This window comes from Gasterosteus aculeatus, chromosome 12 (assembly GCF_964276395.1).
Source record: "Gasterosteus aculeatus chromosome 12, fGasAcu3.hap1.1, whole genome shotgun sequence".
Lineage (NCBI taxonomy): Eukaryota > Metazoa > Chordata > Actinopteri > Perciformes > Gasterosteidae > Gasterosteus > Gasterosteus aculeatus.
Window position 1 is genome coordinate 6,477,856 of NC_135700.1, and position 23,364 is coordinate 6,501,219.

General features: G+C 47.0%; 2 protein-coding genes and 1 long non-coding RNA gene across 10 annotated transcripts; 1 reads left to right on the forward strand and 2 right to left on the reverse strand.

Annotated features, from left to right (window-relative positions):
- Positions 1 to 313: 313 nt before the first annotated feature.
- LOC120811339 (homeobox-containing protein 1) lies at positions 314 to 14,876 on the reverse strand. Of its 6 annotated transcripts, none has more exons than XM_078084892.1 (10): positions 14,486 to 14,876; positions 9,542 to 10,048; positions 8,689 to 8,774; positions 8,470 to 8,580; positions 7,337 to 7,502; positions 7,172 to 7,254; positions 5,785 to 5,880; positions 5,355 to 5,446; positions 5,066 to 5,149; positions 314 to 4,978 (listed from the first exon to the last, which is right to left on the reverse strand). In XM_078084892.1, exons 2-10 carry the CDS (start codon positions 10,045 to 10,047, stop codon positions 4,649 to 4,651), a joined length of 1,554 nt encoding a protein of 517 aa, XP_077941018.1. In that variant the 5' UTR covers position 10,048; positions 14,486 to 14,876; the 3' UTR covers positions 314 to 4,648. The 6 variants fall into 6 exon arrangements, with proteins under 6 accessions (XP_077941018.1, XP_077941019.1, XP_040022566.1 ...); XM_078084893.1 differs by having other exon boundaries at positions 5,355 to 5,443; positions 14,486 to 14,698; XM_040166632.2 differs by having other exon boundaries at positions 5,355 to 5,449; positions 14,486 to 14,698.
- Positions 14,877 to 15,573: 697 nt separating this feature from the next.
- Positions 15,574 to 22,828, reverse strand: tdp1 (tyrosyl-DNA phosphodiesterase 1). 2 transcript variants are annotated; one of them, XM_078084891.1, is made up of 16 exons: positions 21,926 to 22,828; positions 20,429 to 21,019; positions 20,166 to 20,209; positions 19,552 to 19,607; positions 19,355 to 19,451; positions 19,228 to 19,262; positions 19,012 to 19,104; positions 18,729 to 18,899; positions 18,557 to 18,635; positions 18,209 to 18,385; positions 17,395 to 17,443; positions 17,101 to 17,167; positions 16,742 to 16,849; positions 16,395 to 16,497; positions 16,200 to 16,302; positions 15,574 to 15,845 (listed from the first exon to the last, which is right to left on the reverse strand). In XM_078084891.1, the coding sequence occupies exons 1-16, from the start codon at positions 22,071 to 22,073 to the stop codon at positions 15,772 to 15,774; spliced, it is 1,995 nt and encodes a 664-aa protein (XP_077941017.1). In that variant the 5' UTR covers positions 22,074 to 22,828; the 3' UTR covers positions 15,574 to 15,771. The 2 variants fall into 2 exon arrangements, with proteins under 2 accessions (XP_077941017.1, XP_040022525.2); XM_040166591.2 differs by lacking the exon at positions 21,926 to 22,828 and adding an exon at positions 21,482 to 21,618.
- On the forward strand, positions 15,729 to 21,171 carry LOC120811379 (uncharacterized). Of its 2 annotated transcripts, XR_013451490.1 has the most exons (4): positions 15,729 to 15,866; positions 17,730 to 17,795; positions 18,764 to 19,232; positions 19,321 to 21,171. It is a non-coding gene; the product is annotated as an uncharacterized LOC120811379 (long non-coding RNA). The 2 variants fall into 2 exon arrangements; XR_005710362.2 differs by lacking the exon at positions 15,729 to 15,866 and having other exon boundaries at positions 17,656 to 17,795.
- Positions 22,829 to 23,364: the final 536 nt, after the last annotated feature.

The following is a 23,364-nucleotide window of genomic DNA, read 5'->3' on the forward strand; positions in this document are numbered from 1 at the left end:
GCGTGTGGAGTTTAACTTTACCAAAATAACGTTAAACTACACATTTTAAGAGGAAAGGAAACCGCCTTTCACCAAAGGTCTTCACCTCAGACTATATTGTAACAATCACTCTTCATCAGTGGATGAAGTCTGCTCCGTTGTCATGGAGACGCATCTCGTGATACAGATGGAAGCTGCAAACTGGTTATAACAGTTTGGGGGATTTCACTTGTTAAAATGTGTTTTTTCTTTTTCAGAAATCCAGATTTGATGTGAACAGATTCAGGGACAGATTACGGTAACTTGACCACACACAAAAACAAGACACTGCAAGGACTCTGATCACTGTTTATTCCCTTGTAAATAGAATATTAATAAAAACACCTTTTTAAAAACAAATCAGGTTTATCCACCAGATGAAAGTAACAAAAGGCATTATGTAGATCGTCTACATAGCGAGTACAGAACAGTCTACTGTCCAAAAAAGGCACTAAATCTTGAAATAGAAAAGAACAATGGGATAAAAATCAAGTCAAAGCGATACAACAAACGTCCTGCTGAGGTTTGATATTTGTCATTCTTAAAGGAGAATTATTCAATACTTTATTGCCGAAATGAAATGGAAAACACTTTTTTACATGACTGATAAAATGGAACCATTCTTTTTAAAGTGTGTGTGTGTGTATATATATATATATATTCAGCCATCGGCTGATTTAATGACATTACGACTGGTACATTATACATTTCATGATGAATTCTTTCACCTCCATTAAAATCAGCATTGGAGAAACTGCAAATGTCTCGCGGCATCTCCTGTTTCCATTCAGTCCTGAGATGTGAACTGACTGAAGGATCCACCATCGGCCCGTTCCTTTAGTTCCAACAGCAGACCTCGGATCAGATCGGGTCGGCGTGCACCCACAGGCCGCCGAACCGATCCAATCCACTGCTCGGTCTCGCTGCAGGCAGGTGGACTCGCGGGAGAAAGACAATGTCAAAAGGCTTCTGAAACATCAGCTGCTTTTTCTGCGAACGGAAGCCGAGCCTTTACTAAACCAAACCGCGAGGCACCGCAGGGCTGAAGGCAGCTGATGGAACTGCGTTAAAAAGCAACAGAGACCCGACGTGTCGCCATCAGCGAGGTCAGAAACAAAGTGCGGAATCTAACTGGAAGAGCAAGTCGTGTTTATGGAAGAAAGGAAAAAGGCCATTTACTGTGTTTCATGATCAATTTGACTTGAAGCGTTTCACGTTGATTATGATCACAAAACACTTTTGTAAAGGTAAAAGTACGGAGCCAGTTTAGTGTCAAAGTGAAGAAAATGAAGTCCAATCAAAAAAACTCGATCGCAGGTTTGAGGTTTTTTTTTCCATTTTTAACGACTTTTTGGAATAATTTGAATTAGTTTGTTTTCCTTTTTCCTTCCAGGTGTTTTGGCTCTTAAAATGACAAATTGCACAAAAAAGCTAATTTTTCATTTTACAGGAGATCATGAAGACCGCAACTGAAATGCTTTTAAATCCTGAAATAATCTCAAAACAGCAAATCGTCTTAAATGAACCCAAAGATTCACCTCAGAAAGGCTTCTGCTCGGCAGATTTCAAAATAAAAGCCCTAACCCTCAGAAGTATGTTGAATATTTTGGTGTACATAATTCAAATAAACAGAACGATACATCACCGAAGAACTGAGGAGTTCTACAAACGCTTAAAGCAAAAGACACCTGGGACAGCTGTGCTGCCGTACGAATAAAAGACAACTTTAATCCTCAATGTCGCTCAATCTAAAAAAAACAACACTAAAGAGTTGTGTTGGCATTTCCCACTATATAATAAGTGTATATAATAAAGTATTTTAAGTATTTCTTGGACTTGGTGGAAGCATGAGCTCATGGATGATATCCTTTTCCCTGGAGTGGAACTTCCCTTTATGTTTAAACTTAATATCCATTGGCTCAAGTTCAAGAAGGAATTTCCCTTTTCAGAGGACGCCGACATTTCTGACCCAAGATCAGCCAGCGAGAGGTCTCCGCGGTGACCTCTGCGGCGACCTCTGCGCTTTGATTCACATTGAAGCAGCTGTGGAGGAACCTGCGGGGTGTAGCTTATAGCTGAGCGGGGCCACGTGAGGTATTTGTGTTGAGTCTGTTAAACTCTGAACTAGTAGCTGAGCCTGCGAAGCACCTGGTGACGAACCGACGCGCCGCTTTGAGTGAGGCCACGGTTCCTGCGTCGCGTTCTGGTACAGTGATGAATGTACGGCCGTTGTGGAAGCCCCTCATGTGTCGATGCACACTAAATAAATAAGGCACTTTACCTTCAAACCACACGCTGCAGATCACGTGTTATCAAACGATTTACTGACTCATTATTCTGCTTGGCTGGGTCGCCTGCTTTCGTGTGGCAGGTGTTAATGTGTCACCTAAAAGTCACGGAACTACACTTATGCAAACACTCAACGTCTCAAAGTCTGGAATTTATTCAGGGTAACCTGAGCGTTAACTTCTGGTAACGTTAAAATCTACGCTTACGAATAGAACCCCGCGGACAAGAACGTGCTTGGTCGGCTAAATCTCGCATCCTGCTGCAGTAGTTTGGATGCTGCACGCTGCAGGACACCAGGAGGCCCGCACGCCGTCACCTCCGACAACCGGAAGGTGATGCTATGGAACATGGCTGTGTTTGGCGGGCGGACACACACAAACTCCCCCCTCGCTATAAGTCGTTGCCCTCCTGTGTTGCACGCCGTACACTACTTGCAACAAACACACAAAGCTCACACGGTCCGTGACTAATGTCGGCAGATAAGAGACATTCTCCTCCGGGTTCGGCGCAGTTGGTTCCTGATGACCGGTTACCACGCGGTGACCACTGGTGACTAGATGAGCCAGTGAATTAAGTACTGCCTGTGCAAAGTGATTTAAAAGCACAGTCCTTGTTAAGACGACTTCCACAACGGCCGTACGGCGATAAATATTTCTGGAATTGACTCGTTTGTTTGTTGTTTCCAGGGAATCATCCTCGCTCCGGTCTGTCACTCATTCACGCCGTTCAGGTAAATGTTTAAACAGCAGGGACTCTGAGCACCATGATATCGATCCGATAAAGTGTCATTTGAAATGAAGATACAATTTAAACTGGACCACATGTGTTTAGAACACACGGCATAATCGAGCACAAACACGGAAATGCATTTCCTGCCAATAGTTTGACACATCTGATGCATCTTTGATTGGCATGTCTAACACACATCGCACACACTCAGAAAATACGCAAAATTAACAACTTAATACTTTGGCTAATGCGTCATTCACCTTCCATAGACGAGACAGACTCACGCGGATGCTTCCTCTCATCTGGAGCGGATAGGTCTATATACTGTAAAGAGAAATGGGGCGACCCCACGTTTATATAACATACTGTATCTGAACACACACACGCACGTGGAGTACATGCATGTATTCACGTTACACTTTGACCTGCTGTATCCAAACAGTGCTCTTCCGCTGTTGGATGCTTCCCAACTGAGTGACCTGTGGTGATTATAGATTATCTTACACTAATCATTCGTTATGCCTGACCACAGATTAACAACAGATCGGTGTAACGTTTTGTGTATTGAGCAACTTGTTTTGTATAACGTGTACATGTGGAAACAGAGATGCGATTGAGATTTAAGCAACTGAATGCCTAATTGTAAAATCTCTACTAAATACATCATATTTTAAATACTATTACATGTATATTATTTGTATAATATTTTATTTAGATAACCACCCGTTTGTGGTTTAAACTCCTCTTTGCAATTTAAAGTTGTGTGCAAAACATCTCAGATCAAAATAACCAAATAAACTAAAATGGCTGAACAAAACAATGTTTAAATAAGCAACAAATCCCAGATGGGATCAATGTAACCTCTGAAGTTCATGTAGTTTTTACATTTAAATTTTCAATAACGAGGTCTTTTTGCTTCCATACTTTGAGCTTATTCTACCAGGAGGAGGGGGGGGGGGGGGGGGGGGGGGGGTCGGGTCATTTCCCCATGTTTCCGTTTTCTAAATCTCAAATCATCGTGGGCCCACTGGAAATATCACCTACGTGCCGAGAGCCCCGAGAGCCCCGAGAGCTTATTCTGCTCTTCTTCACACGAGAAGGAACCAACAGCAAACATTAGAAACTGAATCAGCGATAATCTGAGGCTGTTCAGTTGTGATCACAGTGCGCCCCGTGTCAGTTACAGTGTTGTCCTGCCGCGACGAACGCAGCTTCACCAGGAGCTTGCACGACGCATCCTGTCCCTACGGAGGGCTTAAAATGCCCAAAACAAATCTACAAAGAAGTGGACGTGTACTTGGGTCATTATAAATTTTACCTTTTTTTGGTTTGATTTGGGCATTTTTAACCTTCCACGACCTGCTGGGGAGCACTTTAAGAAGTAAAAGCTTATTGTTATCATCATAATATACCAGTAATCCCTATACGGGCGTAGCGGAGCAGGTTGGTGGTTGGAGGTAGGGTTGGGAGGTATCTCAGGGTTGGATTTTACACGACTTTTGGTCTTTTTTTTCCCCCACTTATTACATTCCTATAAAATCTGCTTGCATATTAACACACCTCTGATCCCGCTTCATTCATCCTTATGACAACTCGACGTCAGAGGCCCGTTTCAGTCGTCCTCTAGCGTTTCCGTCTTGATCTCATTCCTGATATTGCGCCCCGCCCCTTCCGCCTGATTGGCCAGGGCGTGGCTGCCGTGATTGACAGCCGCCTTCTCCAAACCGATCGGGTCCTGGGGCTCGGACAGTGCGCTGTGTACGGTGGGCTCGTCCTGCAGGGAGGGCGACGGGGGAGACCAGGAGGCGCCCGTCAATCTGGAACCTTCCGCCTGGGGGCCCGCCCCTGACACCAGGGAGCGGCCAATCAGAGATGTGCCCCGCTGTCCAGACAAGCCCCCTCTGCTCAGCACGGAAAACCAGCTGGGGAGCAGCGTGGGTACCTGAGCGTGGAGGGAATCAATTAGGGAAATGAATCAGTTGCAGCAGAGAGACTGTGTGTGTGTGTGTGTGTGTGTGTGTGTGTGTACCTGGGTCGGAGAGGTCAGGTCAGCGCGACTGAAACCAAACTGCTTGGCTGAAGCTCTCTTGTCAAATAAGGACACCTCGCAACCCTGTGACAGAGCAGCACGCAGGTTTACCAATAACCAGGTCGTCCACGGCAACGCTGACACCATCAGTCAAAAATGGGACTCAATGTAAGGGCCAAACGGGTTTTTCAGTGGATTCAAAACAGATTGTTTCTTACCTTTTACTCCATCAGTTTACTTTCCCAAAGCCTACAAAAAAAAAAAAAAAAAAAACACCCGTTGGGTTTACCTGGTCAGGGAAGTCGTTGCCGTCCACCTCGTCGCTGTTGGACTGACCGCCTGGACTCTGAACCTCGATGCCGTGGCTCTCCAAGATGGCTGCTTCTTCAAAAACACAAACCTCATCATAGCATATCGACCTCAAGCTGCACGCTAGGTGAAGAAGAAGGACGTGCGGCACGCCGGCGCCGCTGATGTTGCGGTGCGTGAAAATACAATAGCAGCAGCAGCAGCGTTGTGTCGACGCCTACGCGTTGGGTTACACAGAGCGAGGAGCATCCAACGAGGAGTACGTGAAAGCCCTTTTGTGTGCGTGAGGGTAACACGCATCGACCTTTGACCTGCTTCATGTTAAGGTCTTTGGTCACACTGGGTCATATTGGGAGTAGAACCACCAACACACACACACACACACACACAAAGACAGGGATAGACATTACCAATGTTGGCGCGCCTCTTGATGTCTTTGCGGCGGTTGGCAAACCAGTTGTAGACCTTCAGAGACGTAACCCTCTCCAGATCAGACAGCTTCTTTCCTGCAAGACACACACACACACACACACGCTTCATTCTCGCCCTCAGAGTGTTTTTGAAGGCTCATTCAAGCGTATCTAACTTCACTGGTCAGAAAGTCTCTTCGCGGCAATGCGAGGTTCTCACTCTGACAGATATCTGATGATGCTGCATTTTCTGAATCAAGAAGCAACGCTGGTGCTTCTTCAACGGACATTTTCCATCATTTTGGCATATGGCAAAAAAAACAATTTCTTTTTGGAATGGGGGAGGGGGTGTTGATAATCAAAAGTTCTTTTCATGGGCTTAGTTGGGGGTTCGCTGTCTTGTCTTGATTTAAGAGTTAGGTAAGGGGGGAAGCAGGATCTGCCAAGCAGGCAGACACGAGTCTGACAGGATGGGGAGTCAGTTTATGTCCTGGCTGAGGAATGTAAGGTCTGCGGGTCAACTAGAAGATTTACCAGCCAAAGGGGGGTTAGAGACACACCAACACTATTCAACATACACACTCTGTTTACGATGTTTACGTTAAGTCAGGAGTCTGGACATTGGATGTGACCGGATCTTAGATGCGGGAGGTGGAAGGTCCTCCTCTACGCCAGTTTAGGGCCAATAGAAATCTTTCCTTCTCTGTCTTTCAGGGGTTATAAAACATGATGTTCTTGCTGATGTTAGTTGGTTGTTCTTCCGGCCTGTGTGCTGCCTGAACTGCTCCTGCCTTTGCAAACGCAGCGCTGATACTTGACCTGTGATCTGACAAATAAATCTCCCAGAACGAGAGAAGTCGTTCCCCGACCAGGCTCCAATTCTTGAACACATATTCTTACAGTGTTATAAAAACTGTACAAGTATATAAACAAACTCATTAAAGAGATGAATTCTGTATATTATATATATGTAGCGGTTTTATAAAGGAAACATTCGTCCTCTGGACATCAGAGCTACTTTTTTTTTAAAGGCGTTTAGTTTTGTGCGATGATGCAACAGTTACTTTGGTATCTTTTTTATTTGTCTTGTTGCAACAAAGTCAAAGACAAATAAGTCAACTGATAAAACCACATCACTCAGAACTACATAAGCTCACCACGTCCACCGGATGCCAGTTAACAGTCTTGATAAGTGGACTCTGTTGTGTCTCAGTCCCGTCATTTATTTCCCCTCGGCCATCACAGAGAACAGTGAGACTCACGGGGAGGTCTGTGTCTCAGCTACGTTGCCAAAAGGCAAAGACTAAAACTATTTTTTTAAACAAGAAATCAAAATGTACACTATTTATCATTTGAGCCCAAGTCAACCCGCTGTGAATTGACCGACCTGGTTTCTGAATGACGGCGTTGCAGGCGGTGGCGATCTCCTCTCTCTTCGATTCATCTGGGTACTGGTTGTCAATGAAGTAGCTGTGCGTAGACACACAAACACACACAATGTTGTAACCGCAAAGCCAAATAAACACCACACTGTGTCACAGCTCCCCCTCACCTCTCCATGACGGCCAGGCACTCCTTCCTCCAGGTGAACCTGCTCCCGCGCCGCAGACGAAAGCCCCCGGGGGGCGAACCGAGCGGAGGCGGGGCTTGCTGCCAGTCCATGACGTCCTCCAGGGCCAATGGGGCCAATGGGGCGGCTCGCATGGCCAGAGTGGCACCTGGAGGCACAAACACGTGTCAGGCACGACAAATGCGACGACAAATCAGCAGTTTTCCATTCAGCGTTACACTATTGTACATAGAACTTTAGGTGGAGGAACGTAATTACAGTGTATTTAAAACTTGCCATGTCCCTTTGGCACGTGTACACGGCATCATGAGGTCGCAATGACAAAAAGTAATGAAGATTAAGAAGACTCTTGTTTATCTTACTAAGATTTAGCACCATAGAATTCCGAGACCGACTTACAAATCATCTTTACTATTTGTTTACAGAGAAGAGTTAAAACACAATGCGTGCGAGAACATGCATGATATCTGTTGAGGGGACAGCACGCGAGGTCACAGACCCTTTGGGGACACAGTGTAGCTCGAGTACTGTGACTAAGACAGGACATTATTTACAATGTCCCAACAGCCACGACCAGACTGCTCTTGTTTCTTCGCGCATTCCACCGTGTTGGTCGCGACTTAAACAATGTGGTCATTGTTCAATCGTAGGAAAACAGCCAACAGCCTCTTGTTCCTGTAACCGGGGGACGTCTCAAGAAGCCCATAGAAAACGCACACACGTCCCACGGCTTCCTATTCTGTCAGGACGCACTCTTTGATTGCGATTTATGTGCAGCTCTCCGACGCGCCGGGAGCCCGTCCTCCGCTGCCAAACCCGAGGGACTCGCCCCTCCTCGTTCATGCCGGAACCACAGCCACGAATACCAATGAACGGAGGTGCCATTGTGTTCTCTGCTCTGGCGTATCGGAGCGCTCTGCCTGGAGGCGCCCGTGGTCCTGATCACAACGTGCGTCGGACAGATAACGAGCCGTCCCCGCTCCGTCCTAGCGGGGATTGTCCTCCTAAGTCTGAATGGGTTGATTTCGGCTCAGTCAGCGTTACGGGAACGCTACGTGCCATTGCAGCTGGTTATTGACAGCGTTTTTCTTTTACAAGGCGGAGGGTGGCGTTACCGGGGTTGGACTTCTCCAGCTGGTACCAGCGAAAGAAGGCCCGTTTCTTCTGCTCGCTGAGGTCCGATCCCTGCTGCAGGAGCCAGTGGGAGATCCGGCTCTGACTGATCCCTGGAGGGGGGAGCAGGGGAGAGATCTGTACGGTCAGGAGGCAGGTCAACTCTCTCTCGTGGCTACGCGGTGTCGCCTGGGCAGAGCGAGGAGGACGCCGACACTCACCCGTCACCTGAGCGACCACGGCCTGCGAGATCCGCCTGTTCGCCAGGAAGCACTTGATCTCCTCTTTGATCATAGCACTGTCCCTCCTACAAGCAGAGGGGGAGAGGGGTCTACTGTTTTACCAAGAAAAGTACTATCCGACATTACACACAGCGAACGCTCAAAACACACACACACATTCATGGCAGCGGCTGCTGAGGCTGAATATATGCAGGAGTCAGGGGCCCAGACGCTGCTGTAATATTTGCCGCTTTCTGCTCCGATTTCATCTTCACACCCTCAAATCAATACCACTCTGATTGCTGCTGTCTGACTGCAGACTACAGATGAGGGGCACTAGTGAGTGTGTGCGTGTGCAGCGCTGTGTTTGTGCGGCCATTAATCCACGAATGCCTCAGCTACAGGCGTAGATGTCGACCATCGGGCCCGGCCGTCTCCGCTCTGTGCTTCCAGCCGGCTCTAAAGCCACATGCACGCTTCTGATAAAAGAAATGATCACAATAGTCATCATATCAGGGAACCGGCTGGTCTGTTTGTAATCCAACAGCTGGAAATGCTGTTAGTTGGTGCTCGTAAATTTCAATTTTATTGATTTTGTCATTAACATTATTTGGTTTGTTGGCACTCTGAGGAAATGTCTGCCAACTAACGACGTGTGCATTTTGCAGACTCCTACAGTCTATGCACTGAAGAAATGTCCTACAGTTGAGGAACTTGTCCTTACTCTGGTAGACTAACATTTCACTGTTTAAACACATTCTGGGCACTTTTTTGTGCTTCAATCGGCCGGTCTGCCCTGGTTCTTCCTGGTCTTTGTCGGCCGTGGTCCAAGTCCAGTCCGGTGTGGTCTTACCTCATCAAGTCTTCCACCTTGTCATCAACATCTAGGTCCTCTTCACTGGTCTCAAACCCGTAGCCCGGCGCCGTCACGCCGCCGCCAACCACGGCGAGGGGAAACCGTGGCGGGGACAGCTTCCCGTTGGTGACGGCGGCCAGGCCGTTCTGGACTACCGCCGCCATGGCGACCGGCGAGGCCACCGGGATCGGCGGAGGCGGGGAGGCGTTGTCGAAGTTGTTGCTGTTGGGTGACAGCGAGAGTCGGTTGTTGGGGAAACTTGTCTGGGTGGAGGTGGAGGTCATGGAGGAAGAGGCGACGGCGGCGCTGGAGGAAGACAAGGAAGAGGAGGGAGGCGCGTAAGGAGGCTTGTGGGTCAGCTTGTGTCCATGTTGGCGGTCCAGGTGGTCCAGCGTGTCCAGGGCGTGGAGGACCTCCGTCTGCCTGATGCCCGTCCTCCTTAGCCTCTGGAGGAGGTCGATCTGCTCGATGGTGAAACGAGGCTCCTCGCACTGCTGGAACATCCTGGAGGACAAAAAGGAAAATACTATAAGGTTCTACCGTGCTGCCAACGGATCGGGTCCGGTCTACATCCTGGAGGAACCGCACGTCCCTGCCTGCTCACTCCGCATCCGCCAATCGGCTTGTTGCTTCCTCACAGAGCTAAACACTCAACATCTCCACGGTTTGCTGGCTCCTACATCATGGAATGAGCTCCTCGGTGACACCAGAAAGCCGATTCAGCTTCGTACGCAAACCAGAACACACCTCTACGGAGCATTACCCCCCCCCCCCAAGTCACTTTGCGTAAAAGCCTGAAACTGAATTAAAAAAGGAATGTAAAGTTGGTTTTCTTTAGACGACAAAATTCCAAATACAGGAGTGGAGAAAAGGAAAATGTTACAGACAAACTGGCAGGGATCACAAAACCAAATGCAGGACTTATTTCCATTACGGTTCCATCGGTTCATCCTCGCCACATCGAGCTGGAGACAGAAGTACAGCATCCAGAGCAGGAGACTCCCGTCTTACATGCAACCAGTGAAAATAAACAAAATATACTATGTATGTTTTCCTTCATAAGAAAAAAGGTGTCACTGCATGAAAATGTCAATTTCTGTATTAGATGTTAAAGATCAGTGTGAAGGATTTAGTGGCATCTAGTGGTGAGATTGCAGATTGCAGCAAACTGAACGCTCCATTCTGAGGCGTCTTGAGGAACCCGAGCAGCCGCTATGTAGAGACGGGTATCTTTAGGATGCGTTTACTACTAGTAAATACGACTTATCTTATCTATCCACGTTCTTATAATTGCTTTTTAAAACCAATGAATTCAGAACAGGTATTTGTAAATATTGTTGCGGCAACAGCAAAGATACTAAATAAAGTCATAGCTCACTAGAAACAAATGCACCATGTCAAATAAATAACTCACATTCAGTGTGGGGCTCACAAAGAATGAAGAACACAAATGTGTATCTCTGCTCCGCGGCTGGTTCACGGCCTGCAGGCATCTCTGGCAGAGGGAGGAGCGCTGCTTCGTCTCGCCAGCTGAGAAGCTCACAAGTTCAAACTGATACTGCGACTACTAGACACAACATTTCAAATAAATAGCACTATTAACGTCAGGGCTTATCAACACTCACCTCATAATCACACGCAGAGCCCCTATAACACAGAGTCCGGGTACCGGCCCTGTTCGTTAGGGCCCTTGCGGTGTCCGATCAGAGCTCCAGTAGGAGCACGGCAGATATAAACTCTCTGTGCTCTCAGGAAACAATGATTCTTAGCTTTAGCTCAGTAACTCTCATAAGAGCAGTTTTAAATAGCCAATAAATCCACATACATGTTCCTCGCTGTTCCTTTAAGGTCCTGTGCAGCACGTTAGATTGTTGTCCTAATCTTTAGTTCGGCTCTCAAAATAAATTTAAACCTAGAAACTAGCTGCAGTTGTCTTTTCTTCGGTCATATCTATTGATCACTGGCGTGATCTGATAATCTTGTTATGCGTTGCTTCTTTTGCCCGAGTCTCACACGTAAAAGACGTTTTTAATCTCAATGTCACTTCCTATTTTAATAAACGTTAAGCTGCTACTGTGCAGAGGAAACTGACAAACGCACACACAGCGAGTGTGTCTTGCGCATAAATGCCTGCCGTGAATATTGTCAGAAATGGCGCTTGTTGAAGAGACGATACGCATATTCTTCCCCTGATTCGTGAATAGGTTTTTTTAGTCATCGGTGACCTCTCTGCACACACGGAGCTTCACATCCCCGTCAAGGAGGCAATCACAGAACAAAATGGAAGAACAGTCACATCTGTTAGCTTCCTGCCTGCAGATTCACTCACACACACACACACACACACACACACACACACACACACACACACACGTCAGAGCTCAGCAGCTGCTATTCAGATATACAATGCATTCCTGCAGATTAAATACGGCTTCAATCAAAGTAGATACGTCCCCCCGCCGTGTGCGTGTACAATGTGGCCCTGCTATTATGACGTATGGTGTGTATTCAAACCAAAAACATGCTCGCTACATTGTGGCTTTAACCAACACACTGATTTCATACCATTTCTGAAGAAGAAAAAGAGCAGCCGGGTAATAATAGTCTCAGAGGGAGCGCGCCCATAATGCATCCGTCTTGAGGATTTTTTTTCTGATGCCGAGAACAAAAACAGGCTACAGCAGAAAATCAAAGTCAGCATAGCAGACGTGTCAACACTTATATAGACAAGGAGGGTGTGTGTGTGCGCGTCTCTCTGCCAAAAGAATTTACATCGAAGGCTGCCAAGCTCCATACTTTCTCTCACTGCTGCAGAGGATGAGTCACGCTATATGAAGTTACGTCTGACACACGGGTTCCATACCGGCGGCTAAATTAAGGGAAGAAGATCGGCGCAACCATTATGTTTTCAATTCACAACAACCGATCGGTTTACAGCACTTCATTGCAAATGAACAATAACGTGATTTCCGTCACCTCAAGCGTATTTATGGAGCCTTGCTTGTCTTCTTCAACTCTTTACAGAACTGATGATATCAACACTTTGTAGAGCATTTCCACCCTTTCATACGTCTGGGGGGTTTATGCCGCACTTATCTGAGCGTGGAGAGAACTGAATCAATGCTGGAAAAATGGGGTTATGATTTGTATTGATTGTGCGAACCATCGGGTAGCAGGACGAATTTTTCAATTCAGTTCATTTTATTTTGTAACGCCCTAAATTGCAAATTACAAATTAGCCACAGAGTCCTCTACGGTCTGTACACATGCAACCACCTCTGCCCCGAAAATCCCCCAAGAAATTAAAACCTCTTTGATGGGGGGCGCACCAGAGGAGGGATGCCTGTCCCGGGATGGAGAGACTACAATGGATGTACAGCGTAAAAAGTGTACACTAAATTAAATTCCTACCACAGAGATGATTCAAATACTGCGAGTAGTAATCAAATGACCCGCCTGCTTCAGCCTCAAGCTCCGGGCGCTCAACGTGCACTTGTCTTGTCGTAGTTCTCACAACAACAACAACAAATACGAAGTTGTCCAGATACTAATTCTACTATGGTTAAGACTCTAATTTGCAGTGATCATAAAGGAGACTAGATGGATCCGAGTGCAAATGACAGCGCCGACCTGCCCGACACAACCTCAGTTGTAGCACCATCGCTTGGGGTTGTTTGATCGCGCTCTCCTACCAGAGCAGAGACCGCAGACGGTGCCAACGAGACCGCTGCTTCTCCTGCTCGTGTCGAGTGCCGTCAGAGGGGGGCCCGTCAAAGAACTGACCAATATCTTGTTTATGGTTCCGAATAACGGAAAATGGTGTATTTCAGAATGTGGTGTGGGAGGGTGAAGACATGACAGCGACTGCTCAGCTCCTTCAGAGGTCTCTGCCAGGCGGCAACTGCAGGAAGTTGTTGGAAATGTGGGCCCACGTGGAACCACACACACACACACACACACACACACACACACACAGGGGTAATATTTCAACAGTTTCCACTCAAATCCAGAGGTTTCATTGAGCAAGAAACTAAACACCAACCAGCTCCAGCTGCTGATCTGTCAGTGAACTTGACCTGACCTCTGACCTCCGGGTGGAGCAGAGCTTCTCAAACACAATTAGACATTCCATTGTGATCCATCAATGCACTCTGGCATCGCGTCCGTAGGCTGCAGCTTCTGTCCCTGACGAACCCCACAGCATGCAAGCCGAGGCGCCAACGTGCTTAATGTTAATAGAAGAGAAACTACATATTTGCCTCTCTGCGACCTGCGATCCGCAACCAGACGTGGTATCGCATCCCGGTTGCAGACATGCGCCAGCTGAGCGCACAGACAGGACATTTAATTACAGTAAGCAACTTTCTGTAACCGGCCCCGACATTTTAACCATAAACGAAACATCTGGCTCAAATGTCGAGGCAGCCCCGATGCACAGCAGCCCCTCCATCGACTCTCACGCCAGATCCCGTTGGGGAAAACGGGGATTTTAATTCTCCCGTGGCTCCGGGGAAAGCGGCATGCCCGACATAACGTGTTTGTGGACAGCGAAGGACAACCGCTCGGTCCGGCGCGGATCGTACAAACTAAGCCACTCCGCGCGCATCGGAACGGGGCGTCCGCGCGGCTCGTTCTCCGCCGAGGCGACGCGCGCCGCGGTCGCTTTGGCTCCGCGGACCAACTGGAAAAGTTGACGTTGTGTTGGATGAACTGTTCGCTGGTGCCGAATTACAAGCCGACTGCTTACCGTCCGGTTGAGACAGTTTGCAACAGCGGAGGTGGCGTTAACGGAAAACCCGCAGGGCGAAACGCCGCAGCGCAGTTCCTTCTTCTTCTTCTTTTTTTTTTTGAGGAGTTTTCAGTCATCACCGCGCGGAGAAAAGGAAACGTATCGGGATCGCTGCGAGGCGCCAGTAGTCGCAGCTGCGGGACCGGACTTACCTTAATATTCCAGTCCAAGAGCCTCCGCAGTCGTGTGTTTGACCATATATCTCTTGCCTCGGGACACACGGACGCTGACAGTTTTCCCAAAATGTCTCCTCTGTCTCTAATTGGGTTTCAATCCTCCGTCAGACGGATTCGCCTTTTGTCCGGCAGACGGGCGCCATGTTGACACAGTGCCGCAAGGAACCATGGGAGTCGCAGTTTACAGAACTTACTGCACGCGCGGCCAGTTTGCAGAGCACACCTGGAACAACTGGGATCAACACAAGATGCGCTTTTGACGATATGAGCGGTTAATTGTTATTGAGTTGAAACTCAAACCTTCCTTTTTCTGAACTCCCTTTTCTTTATCCATGTGTTGCATTTATGCGGCGCCGTTTGTAAAATGTCGCACGTTCTAAAATCCTGCGCAGCTTTAGTGCATTTAGCATTATCATATGAAAAAAGCACGACAACATTCATATGTCACCTTTTCAAAGATTTATAGAGAAATTCATGTCAATTCATGCAATAACTTTTCCAAAGATAAGGTTTGGCAGTAACACAAAGTTGTTAATGTTTTTTACAAAACTGCACAGGATTTTAGAACGTGCAACATTTTACAAACGGCGCCCCATATGCATTGCAGTTTACACATTTAGATACTTTTTTTGTATTATTAAGCAATGTATTTTTTTTACGATTATCCAGCAGAATTAAATATGATTTAAAAGTTGCTAAAAGCCCCTCAGATTTACAAAACATGGAAGCAGACAGGTGTTCACAGCATTACACAATGTGCAGAAAGCACTGGGGTGACCCTTCGCTAGACCAGTGACACTTGAGCTCATTACACAAAGTGCCCGGCTGGTTCGCATTCTAGCTGCTGAATCGGTGATAAATTAACAGCTGGGAGAGCGTAGGAATACAATTATCAACCTGGTGGGTTAAAGAACTGCAGTCCAGCGGTGCGGACCACCCCCACTGTGTGACAACAAACAACGTGGTTAACTTTTAACCCTCCACAAGTTTCATAACGTTCTACGTCCACGATGAGGCGTGTGCATTCACAGCGAAATCCTTTCACCACATAGTAACACACCTGGTCAATGATGAAAGCGTTTTATTTATTTATTGGTAGAAAAAACATGAATCAGTCTGGTATAAAATATAAAAAATAAATGTTACTGACAACTAATAACTACTGTAACTATAGTAGTGACAATTACAAACAGCAGTGGTAAAGTAACAGAGGTCTGTCTGTGTGTGTGCGTGTGTCTCTGTGTGTGTGTGTGTGTGTGTGTTCAGGAGGGAATCCAGATGTTGCCGTTTGTGTCGGGAGCCTGGCTGTACGGAATGTTCCAGATCCAAGGCTGATCTGGAAGCAGAGAGACAAGAGGCCAGTCACATTGTTTCATAACGTCATCATGTATGTGGTCTTCATTGAGTGTTTCCGTGGCGGCGAAGATCCACCGCTGTGGCTCCGGACATACGTGATCTCTGAACTACATCTTTACAGCCACGGTTTTAACCGCTTTCGCCCACTAGATGTCAGTTACTGTGGTCCAACCGGCCCCGTTTGAGCATGTGACGTGAAGACCGTAGAGTTTAGTAGAGCGCCAAAATCAGAATATTGATTTGCAGAGAGAAATGAGCGGCTGTGTGGTATTTTAACCAAAGAGAAGAATCCGGTCCGAATATAAACAAATACAGACACACTTCTGTTCTGTACCTTCAGGAGAGTAGCATGTGGGGGGGAGGTCAAAGGGCACGGGGAAGCCAGCGGATGAGGAGACAGGAAACGGATTTCTTTGAACCGGGAAGGTCTTCATGTTCTGAAAAGGGACGACCAGGCGTTACTCTGTAAATGTTCACGGTTACTCAGCACACGTAATACCGCCGCCGTTGGTCCGTGTGTTGTTCTTACAAAGGCAGAGGGCACGTAGAGGACTCCCAGCTCGTACGAGCGGACCATCACCTGCGTGTTTTTCTTCTCCAGCGCACCCCACGCTGCTTTGGACAGGTTGGCACTGAAACACACATTGAAGCAAAGAACGTGTCAATAGGCAATATTAATAATCGGCCAATGACCACTGAGAATCTGAAAAAGAGAAAAGTGAAACTTCAATGGAAGCATTTATTTAACGGTTACCACAACAGTTGCAGCAGTAGTCAACGTGTGAGACATAAGAGAACAGATTTGGAAATCGCATGTCGATGAACGCGCACTTGAAAATGAAGCAGCAAATATAAAGCTGGAGCGCTTGCACACACCTTGTGACGAGGAACCAGGCCAGCTGAGTGAAATCTGGTGACGCCCGCATGTATGTCTTGATGTGTGGCATAGCATGACTCCTTCCTGTTGCAGTGGCCTTCCAACGGCTACTCACACACACACACACACACACGCACACAGTTCTGTAGAAATGAACTTGGAATGTATAAATGTGAGAATGACTGTATCAACAGTTACCGACTAAGCGTAAAGCGACCAAATTAAAGTGATTAAAGTGCATGTAAGCTTGTGTAGAGCGTGCTGCTACTTGGGTGCGATGCGAGGATTATGAATTAAAAAAGAAGGACATCATGACAGACCAACCGATTTGAATAGAGGTTAATAGAAGTGAACTTACTGGAAGAAGGCGTGGAGCCAGAGTTGTTTCTGAGCCGTCTGGACGCTGTAGGGAAGAGAGCCTCCCGCTGGAGGACAAAAGATGTTCGGCGGACACCCAATCATCAGATCAATGGAGACATTAGATGTTTACGGTGGGGGATTAAATCAACCAACAGAACAAAAAAAGAAGGCTGAAGGACTGCAAATGTGATCATGCTGTGCATTTAGTAAAGCCCGGGACCTTTAAAACACAACACGTTATGAACTATTGCAATTTGGATAATAATTCATACAAATAAAAAACATTGCTCACCCGGATAACCTTCTAAACTGGTCCTCACATCTTCAACTGCTGGATACACCTGCAAACAAAGGAACCAATCAGTGACCTAAACACTCATATCATAAATAGGTTGTGTCTGCGTTTGTTCAATATCTTCTGTATATACAATACTTCATTGAGTTTAGGTGGATTCATGTTATTTTTGTTAAGAGATCATTTTTAATTGTTTGATCTTGTTTTTTACTGTGTCACTGTGTGCACTTGACCTTTGCTGCTGTAATCCTGTGACTTTCCCCACTGCAGAACCAATAAAGGCTTCTATCTCTATCTATTATTCCATCTTCCATAAATCGTGCGCCCGTCAGGCTGAACTGAGGCCAAACGCAACAGGATCCCGCTTAATGCCGACATCGGTAGCAGATAGAGAAAAGGTTGGTTATAGAGTTTTATGGCATTTTTTCTTTTTATATGTAAGAAAGAGGAAGTAATACTAATATAATTTTTAATGGTCCTGTAGCTTCACTTTAATTAATTTCTGTCTTAGACATTCAGTGCATTAAATGTAAGAGATCAGTCAGTAATGCCAGCAGCCAAGTGGGTGGGGTCTAACTTTTTTACTAATTGTTTTCGACCAATCGATTGTCCTGATATGTGAAAACTGTCTACCACTTTAAAGGCTGAGACAAATATAGTAGCGATGTAGTATCTAATACCTCCATTAGAGAACACAGCAGCAGCAGCTGCAGTAGTCGCAGGCTAAACTAATTTACATCACATCATTTCTCCTCGGCTTTGAACGCTGCGCCACACAATCGAGGGTCGGGTGTGTTCTGCGGGAACATACCAAGTGCAAGGGGGGGTCTGGACGAAGAGAGGATTTCCCCAGCGTGGTCATAGTGCGCTGAAATTCCCCCGTCAACCATTTGGTCTTATCCAGTCCCATTGAGCCGATGCTGGAGAACTGGCCAATCACGGGCCACCTCTCCTCCCCGGGAACGGGATCTGTGTGCGCCAACAACAGCTGAAACAACAAGGACGAGAAATCCCAGTTACACAGCGTTGGAATTGTTACATTTCATTAGGTTTTAGAGGGCTGCGAGTGTCTTGGGAGGTCACCTAGCAACGATTAGGTGTTTGTCTAATTCCAACGGGGGATTGAGGCTTTATATCGGTTTGAGGGAGAAATCGTTACCTTCCTCAGCCTCAGGTGGCCCCATCGCTCCATGTCAGAGCCGACGTATCTTCCTGGCGTCGAGCCGACCAAATAAACCCTAACAACAGAAGGGGGGGGACAAAAAGAGTCAATTTGTCATTGTCATTTGGCTACTGCCATCACAGTGTCTCTGTGCGTGTCTGGTGTTTACCGGGCCTCTGACAGGTCGTGCTCTTTGATTCGCAGGATCCACTCCTCCAGTTCTGGCGCTCGGTACGACGCCAGGTATTCCAGCAGGTCCCTCTTGAAGCAGGTCGGCGACTCGCCTGCGCCTTCGCCGGAGCCCTCTGGTAACCGTGGAAACACGGAGCTCATCCACATCCTGGTTTGGAAATGATATATTCAACGACCAGTGTCGTTGTCAGGTTGGTCAAACTCACCCCCCCCGGGAGCTGAGACTGGAAAACATCCCCTTCTGCAGCGGGCAGACCCACCCTTGTGTTTTCTGGTACCAGTCGGCTCTGATGAGGTTGGAGGTCATAATGATGACTCTGAAGCCTTCCTCGTACCACAGCAACATCATCTTCCTGCACAATGACACGCAATTTTCTGCTTTATAGGGCAACAACCAAGAGGCCGGTTAAATCTGCAACGCACGTCTCGTCAGAAGAGAGCAGGTACGAAACCAGGCAGGGAAAGAAAAAGCTTACGTGTGGTGAGTTCCAAAAGCAATATCCAGCTTGGCCTGTCAGGGAGAGCACATCAGTCCAGTTTAAAAGAGAAGGTGTCGGCCCTTAAAACAGGAAGCCAGTGTGTCCGATGGTGGGGAGTCTGTACCTGGCAGAAGCTGATATGTGGATACGGTGCAGCCTGCTGGAGCAGCCGGGCCTTGGCCTCCCTCTTATCTCCGTGGACAATCAGAAGCGGACGGTCCCTGCAAACGCAACAGCAATCTCCTTTGAACTGCAAGTCACATTTGAAGAAAGGTCCAAACTAACTCATGTGTCCTCCAGCACCGCAGAAGCAGAACCTACCTGAACTGTGACGGGTACTGCTTAACCATCCAGGCAATATCGAAGCAGTAGTTAAACTACGAAGAGAGAGAGGACCATTGAGTGAATGGAAAAACTTTCCTCCGACCCTGATATGACGATGCACACAGCAGTCGTTCCCCAAACACTTGTATAGAAAAAAATATTCATTTGAAAGTAACATATTTCACAACGGAAAAATTCCGGTATAAGAGGCATTTTCCCCAAAAGTACTTTGAATTCAGTGTGTTTGTGTCAGGGAGTGTGTGACAGAAAAGGTCAACGCATGAAGAATCCTCAGCAACCCAAGCACGTTAGATATGTTCCATCTGCTAGCTGTTCACACCAAACCAAACTCAGGGGTCGTGACCCTGAAAAAGTGGACAGCTAAGCAGCTAATGCGAATTAACAGGAAAAGTGCAGTTGAGGCTCTGATTAGTTTTTAATTATTAACAAGATCCAAAAATCGATCCTTTGGAGAACAGGAGTTTCTGTACAGTAGTTCGCCGCGTTCCATCTCGTAGTTATTGATCCTTTTTGTCTGTAATGCAGTTGGCAGATCAACCAAGACTCATAGTGTCATGCAACCAGCGTGGCTAAAGAATAACGGTACTCACCTGAACAGACTCTTTCAGGGTCCCAAATAATGGCGAGAGAATGTCTAGATGTAAGGAAAAAGTGAAGGTTACTAGAATAGAACGTAATGCCTGAAAGAGGGGTGACGAGTTCAGACGGGGAGAACTAGACAGTGAACCAGGACCATCGCTTTACCCGAGGGGGTCCCTACCTACGAGGTCAACCGGATGATCAAAAGCAATGTTTCATTGTTACCCGAACTAAACTATCTGCACCACAAGTTGCCAAGTGAAGCTCTTCTCACCTCTGATGTGCAGAGCCCCGCTGTTGTACTTCTTGTCCAGACCTGTGACCTTGTTGAGGTAAAACCTGTAGGTGTCATCCAGACAAGGAACACTGGACTCAAAGAAGTCCTCCGGCTCGTCGATGTAGACGCGACCGTAGGGACTCGGAGGGCGCTCGGTCTCCACCTTCTGTTTTCTCTTTTTGGGGCTCGGAGGGGCCTTTTTACCGAGGCTCTTCCTCTTCACATCTCCATCATCATCACCACCATCGTCGTCACTGTCTGAGAGGGCCCAATCCGAGCCGTCCGACGGCTCCTTTTTCCGCTTTCCAGCCAACGACGGACTGGTTTCAAACTTCACCGGATTCAACTGGTTGGTCAATGGCGACTGTCTGGCCTCAGAGCCAACGGCGAGTGAGGATGCAGCGGGGGGGACGGACGGTTCTGGCTTCACCTCCACAGAGGCTGTCACTGGTTCCAGTTTGGGGCCGGGGGGAGAAGCAGGCCGAGGAGGCCCTGACGTTGTAGTGCCGGAGAGAGGAATGGCCTCGTCGTCATCCTCATCATCGCTGCTGGAGACGGTCCACTTGCCATGTTTACTGTCAGACATGCCTGGTCAGAGACGCAGAGAGTTCACGCATCAGGATGGAAAGTCATGCTGGATGGCATCTAAACAGATGGGACTGGGAGAGGTCCAGCAAGTATTCTACCAGTCTGCTTGCGACGTGTGACACTTTGTGCTTATAAAAAAAGAACCAGACAAAGGTTTCATTCTTAATGGTGACTGCAGCTGTAAAAATGACAGTATGTGAGCATTTGGGTCCGAATGAATGCGTTCAAGAACATGTGACTAACTGGATCTACACGTAAGGTGTATTAGCATTTATTTACTGCATCCGTAAATCTAAAATAACCTCAAAGCATGCTTCGGCAAATTCGTTGTAAAGTGGGGAAAATATCAATTAGACGCAAATGCACAGCAATAGCAAGTTCTTCAATTTGCAAATAATCAGACGATACCACTGTGTTATTGTGACGAAGAGCGTAAATGACGTAATATGAAGTGATACTTGCTTTATCAAGTCTTATAAGCGAGGAGCAGCACAGGCGAACGATGTGTAGAGACTCGCATCGATACAATACACATCCATGTACCACAGTGCGTGAGGTGCAACGGGAACACGCGTCCGGGTCGAAACTACTTCTCCCGCTTTTCCTTGTAGTTCCGCCTACAAATGTAAATACTAACACTAACACGAAGCCACCTTTGGTCCTGTGCTGTACTGGGAGAACCTGCTGGTGTTTTTCAATTTTATATTTAGTAATTTTATGTTTTCTTTGGTTTACTTTCTGCGGTTTCCCTTAGTTGTTTTGTTTGCCGTGTTGTTCAACTTGCCTGCTTTTTATCATTTTAATCCCGTTTTTAGTGAATTGTGCTTACTGGTTGCATCGTTTTATTTAATATAACTTACTTACTACCAACGTCTCTGCCTAATCCACAGTAACTTATTTGCGTACCTTGGGGATTTAAGTCTATTTCTTGGGGTGTAAATCCCCAGGCGCAGTAGGGCCGAGGGCGAAAGGTGGTCGGTGGCAGCTTCCTTTGTCCGGACGGCAGGTTCCGGTGGTCGGTGGCAGGTTCCCTTTTCGGAGCGGCAGGTTGCATTGGTCGGTGGTCGGTTCTTCCGGTGGTCGGTGGAAGGATCTCTTCTCAGTGGAGACTTGGACCCGCCCCCTCCTCCTCGTGCAAATGACATGTTGATGAGCATCTTCACGGCCACGCGTTCGCCGTAAATCATTTTTTTCTAACTTTATTGAGAATCAGGCAGAACACAGCGACCTGCAAGTAGCGCAGCGTCTTAAATAAAGTGACGTGTGTCTTAATGCGATGCTTTAGAAATGAACACGAAGGGATTGTGTATTTGTTCATAAAGTCTGAAAAGGGTCATTTGGGCGACGTTTTGATAACCGACAGCAGCGAGCGGAGAGAGAGCACCAGCGGACTGACAGCAGCCCCCCGCCCCGCAGCCCCTCCGCACCCCGGACAAACCCTTCACTCGACCACTACAAATGGGTTATTTAGCGTGCGCGGTCCATACATATGTCCCTTTATTGTTTTAGCGTTGGCATGCCTCTTTGATTATCGCCAGCGTCCTACGCTGTGAACGGCAGCTCGTCACAACCTAAACGACCTGTCAGTCTGTTCTGGTCATGGCCTGTCAATCTCTGTGATTACATCTACCACTCATGAACGTTAGGTCAGATCAGTGGTATGATTCAATCCTTAACAATTTTCCACCAACTTAAATAGGATCCATATCAGTGTATTCCCCCTTTTGACCTCATGAAAATGCGGGTTCTAAATTAGACTAATACCACCACGTTTTACCTCATTGATGGGGTCTTCAGTTGCAGTGTCCCTTTCCTACCAGGAGGGGTCCTTGTTGGAACAACTTTGTGTCACTCAGAAATAAGAACAGCGGACAGAGGTCATCGCTGATCAAAAGGTTAAATCAAATGTATTTAATAAAAGAGATGGTGTTGTGGTAAAAAGAACATCTCAGCTGAGGAGCCGCTGGTATCAGCAACCAACAGGCCCCAGGTCAGTCCTTTGACCCCCCATAGTGCCCGTTTGTCGTCTCCACCAGCGAACTCCAGAATGATGGTTGTCTACAGGTATTTATAACAATGCTTAAAGGTGTGAAAGTTAGTGTCCACTCCTCTGGGAGGGGTCTTCTGGTGAGTTCAATGTAACTCGGATTTCGAATGACCCTTAGTCAATATCAGTTGTTGTTCAAGTATTACATGCATGCATTCCAGTTGATTACATTACATTAAATACAATCATAACTGTACATTGATGTTATTCTATTACAGTTGCAGAATTACAGTGGTTTTACAAAATTGTCATTACTTTATTGATTACACAGTTTCAGAATCATGGCTGTATTCTGGTG

Excerpts from the sequence above, each read along its gene's own strand:
- LOC120811339 (XM_040166605.2), bottom strand. The coding sequence starts at position 14,410 with ATGACTGAAAACTCCTCAAAAAAAAAAAGAAGAAGAAGAAGGAACTGC. Across the intron at positions 8,775-9,541 it reads AAGGTGGAAGACTTGATGAG|GAGGGACAGTGCTATGATCA; the intron begins GTAAGACCACAC and ends CTCTGCTTGTAG. Across the intron at positions 5,450-5,784 it reads CAAGAGGCGCGCCAACATTG|AAGCAGCCATCTTGGAGAGC; the intron begins GTAATGTCTATC and ends GTGTTTTTGAAG.
- tdp1 (XM_078084891.1), bottom strand. The coding sequence starts at position 22,073 with ATGCAACCTGCCGCTCCGAAAAGGGAACCTGCCACCGACCACCGGAAC. Across the intron at positions 18,386-18,556 it reads GCCACCTGAGGCTGAGGAAG|CTGTTGTTGGCGCACACAGA; the intron begins GTAACGATTTCT and ends TTGTTGTTTCAG. Across the intron at positions 16,850-17,100 it reads TGGCTCCACGCCTTCTTCCA|CCGTTGGAAGGCCACTGCAA; the intron begins GTAAGTTCACTT and ends GTGTGTGAGTAG.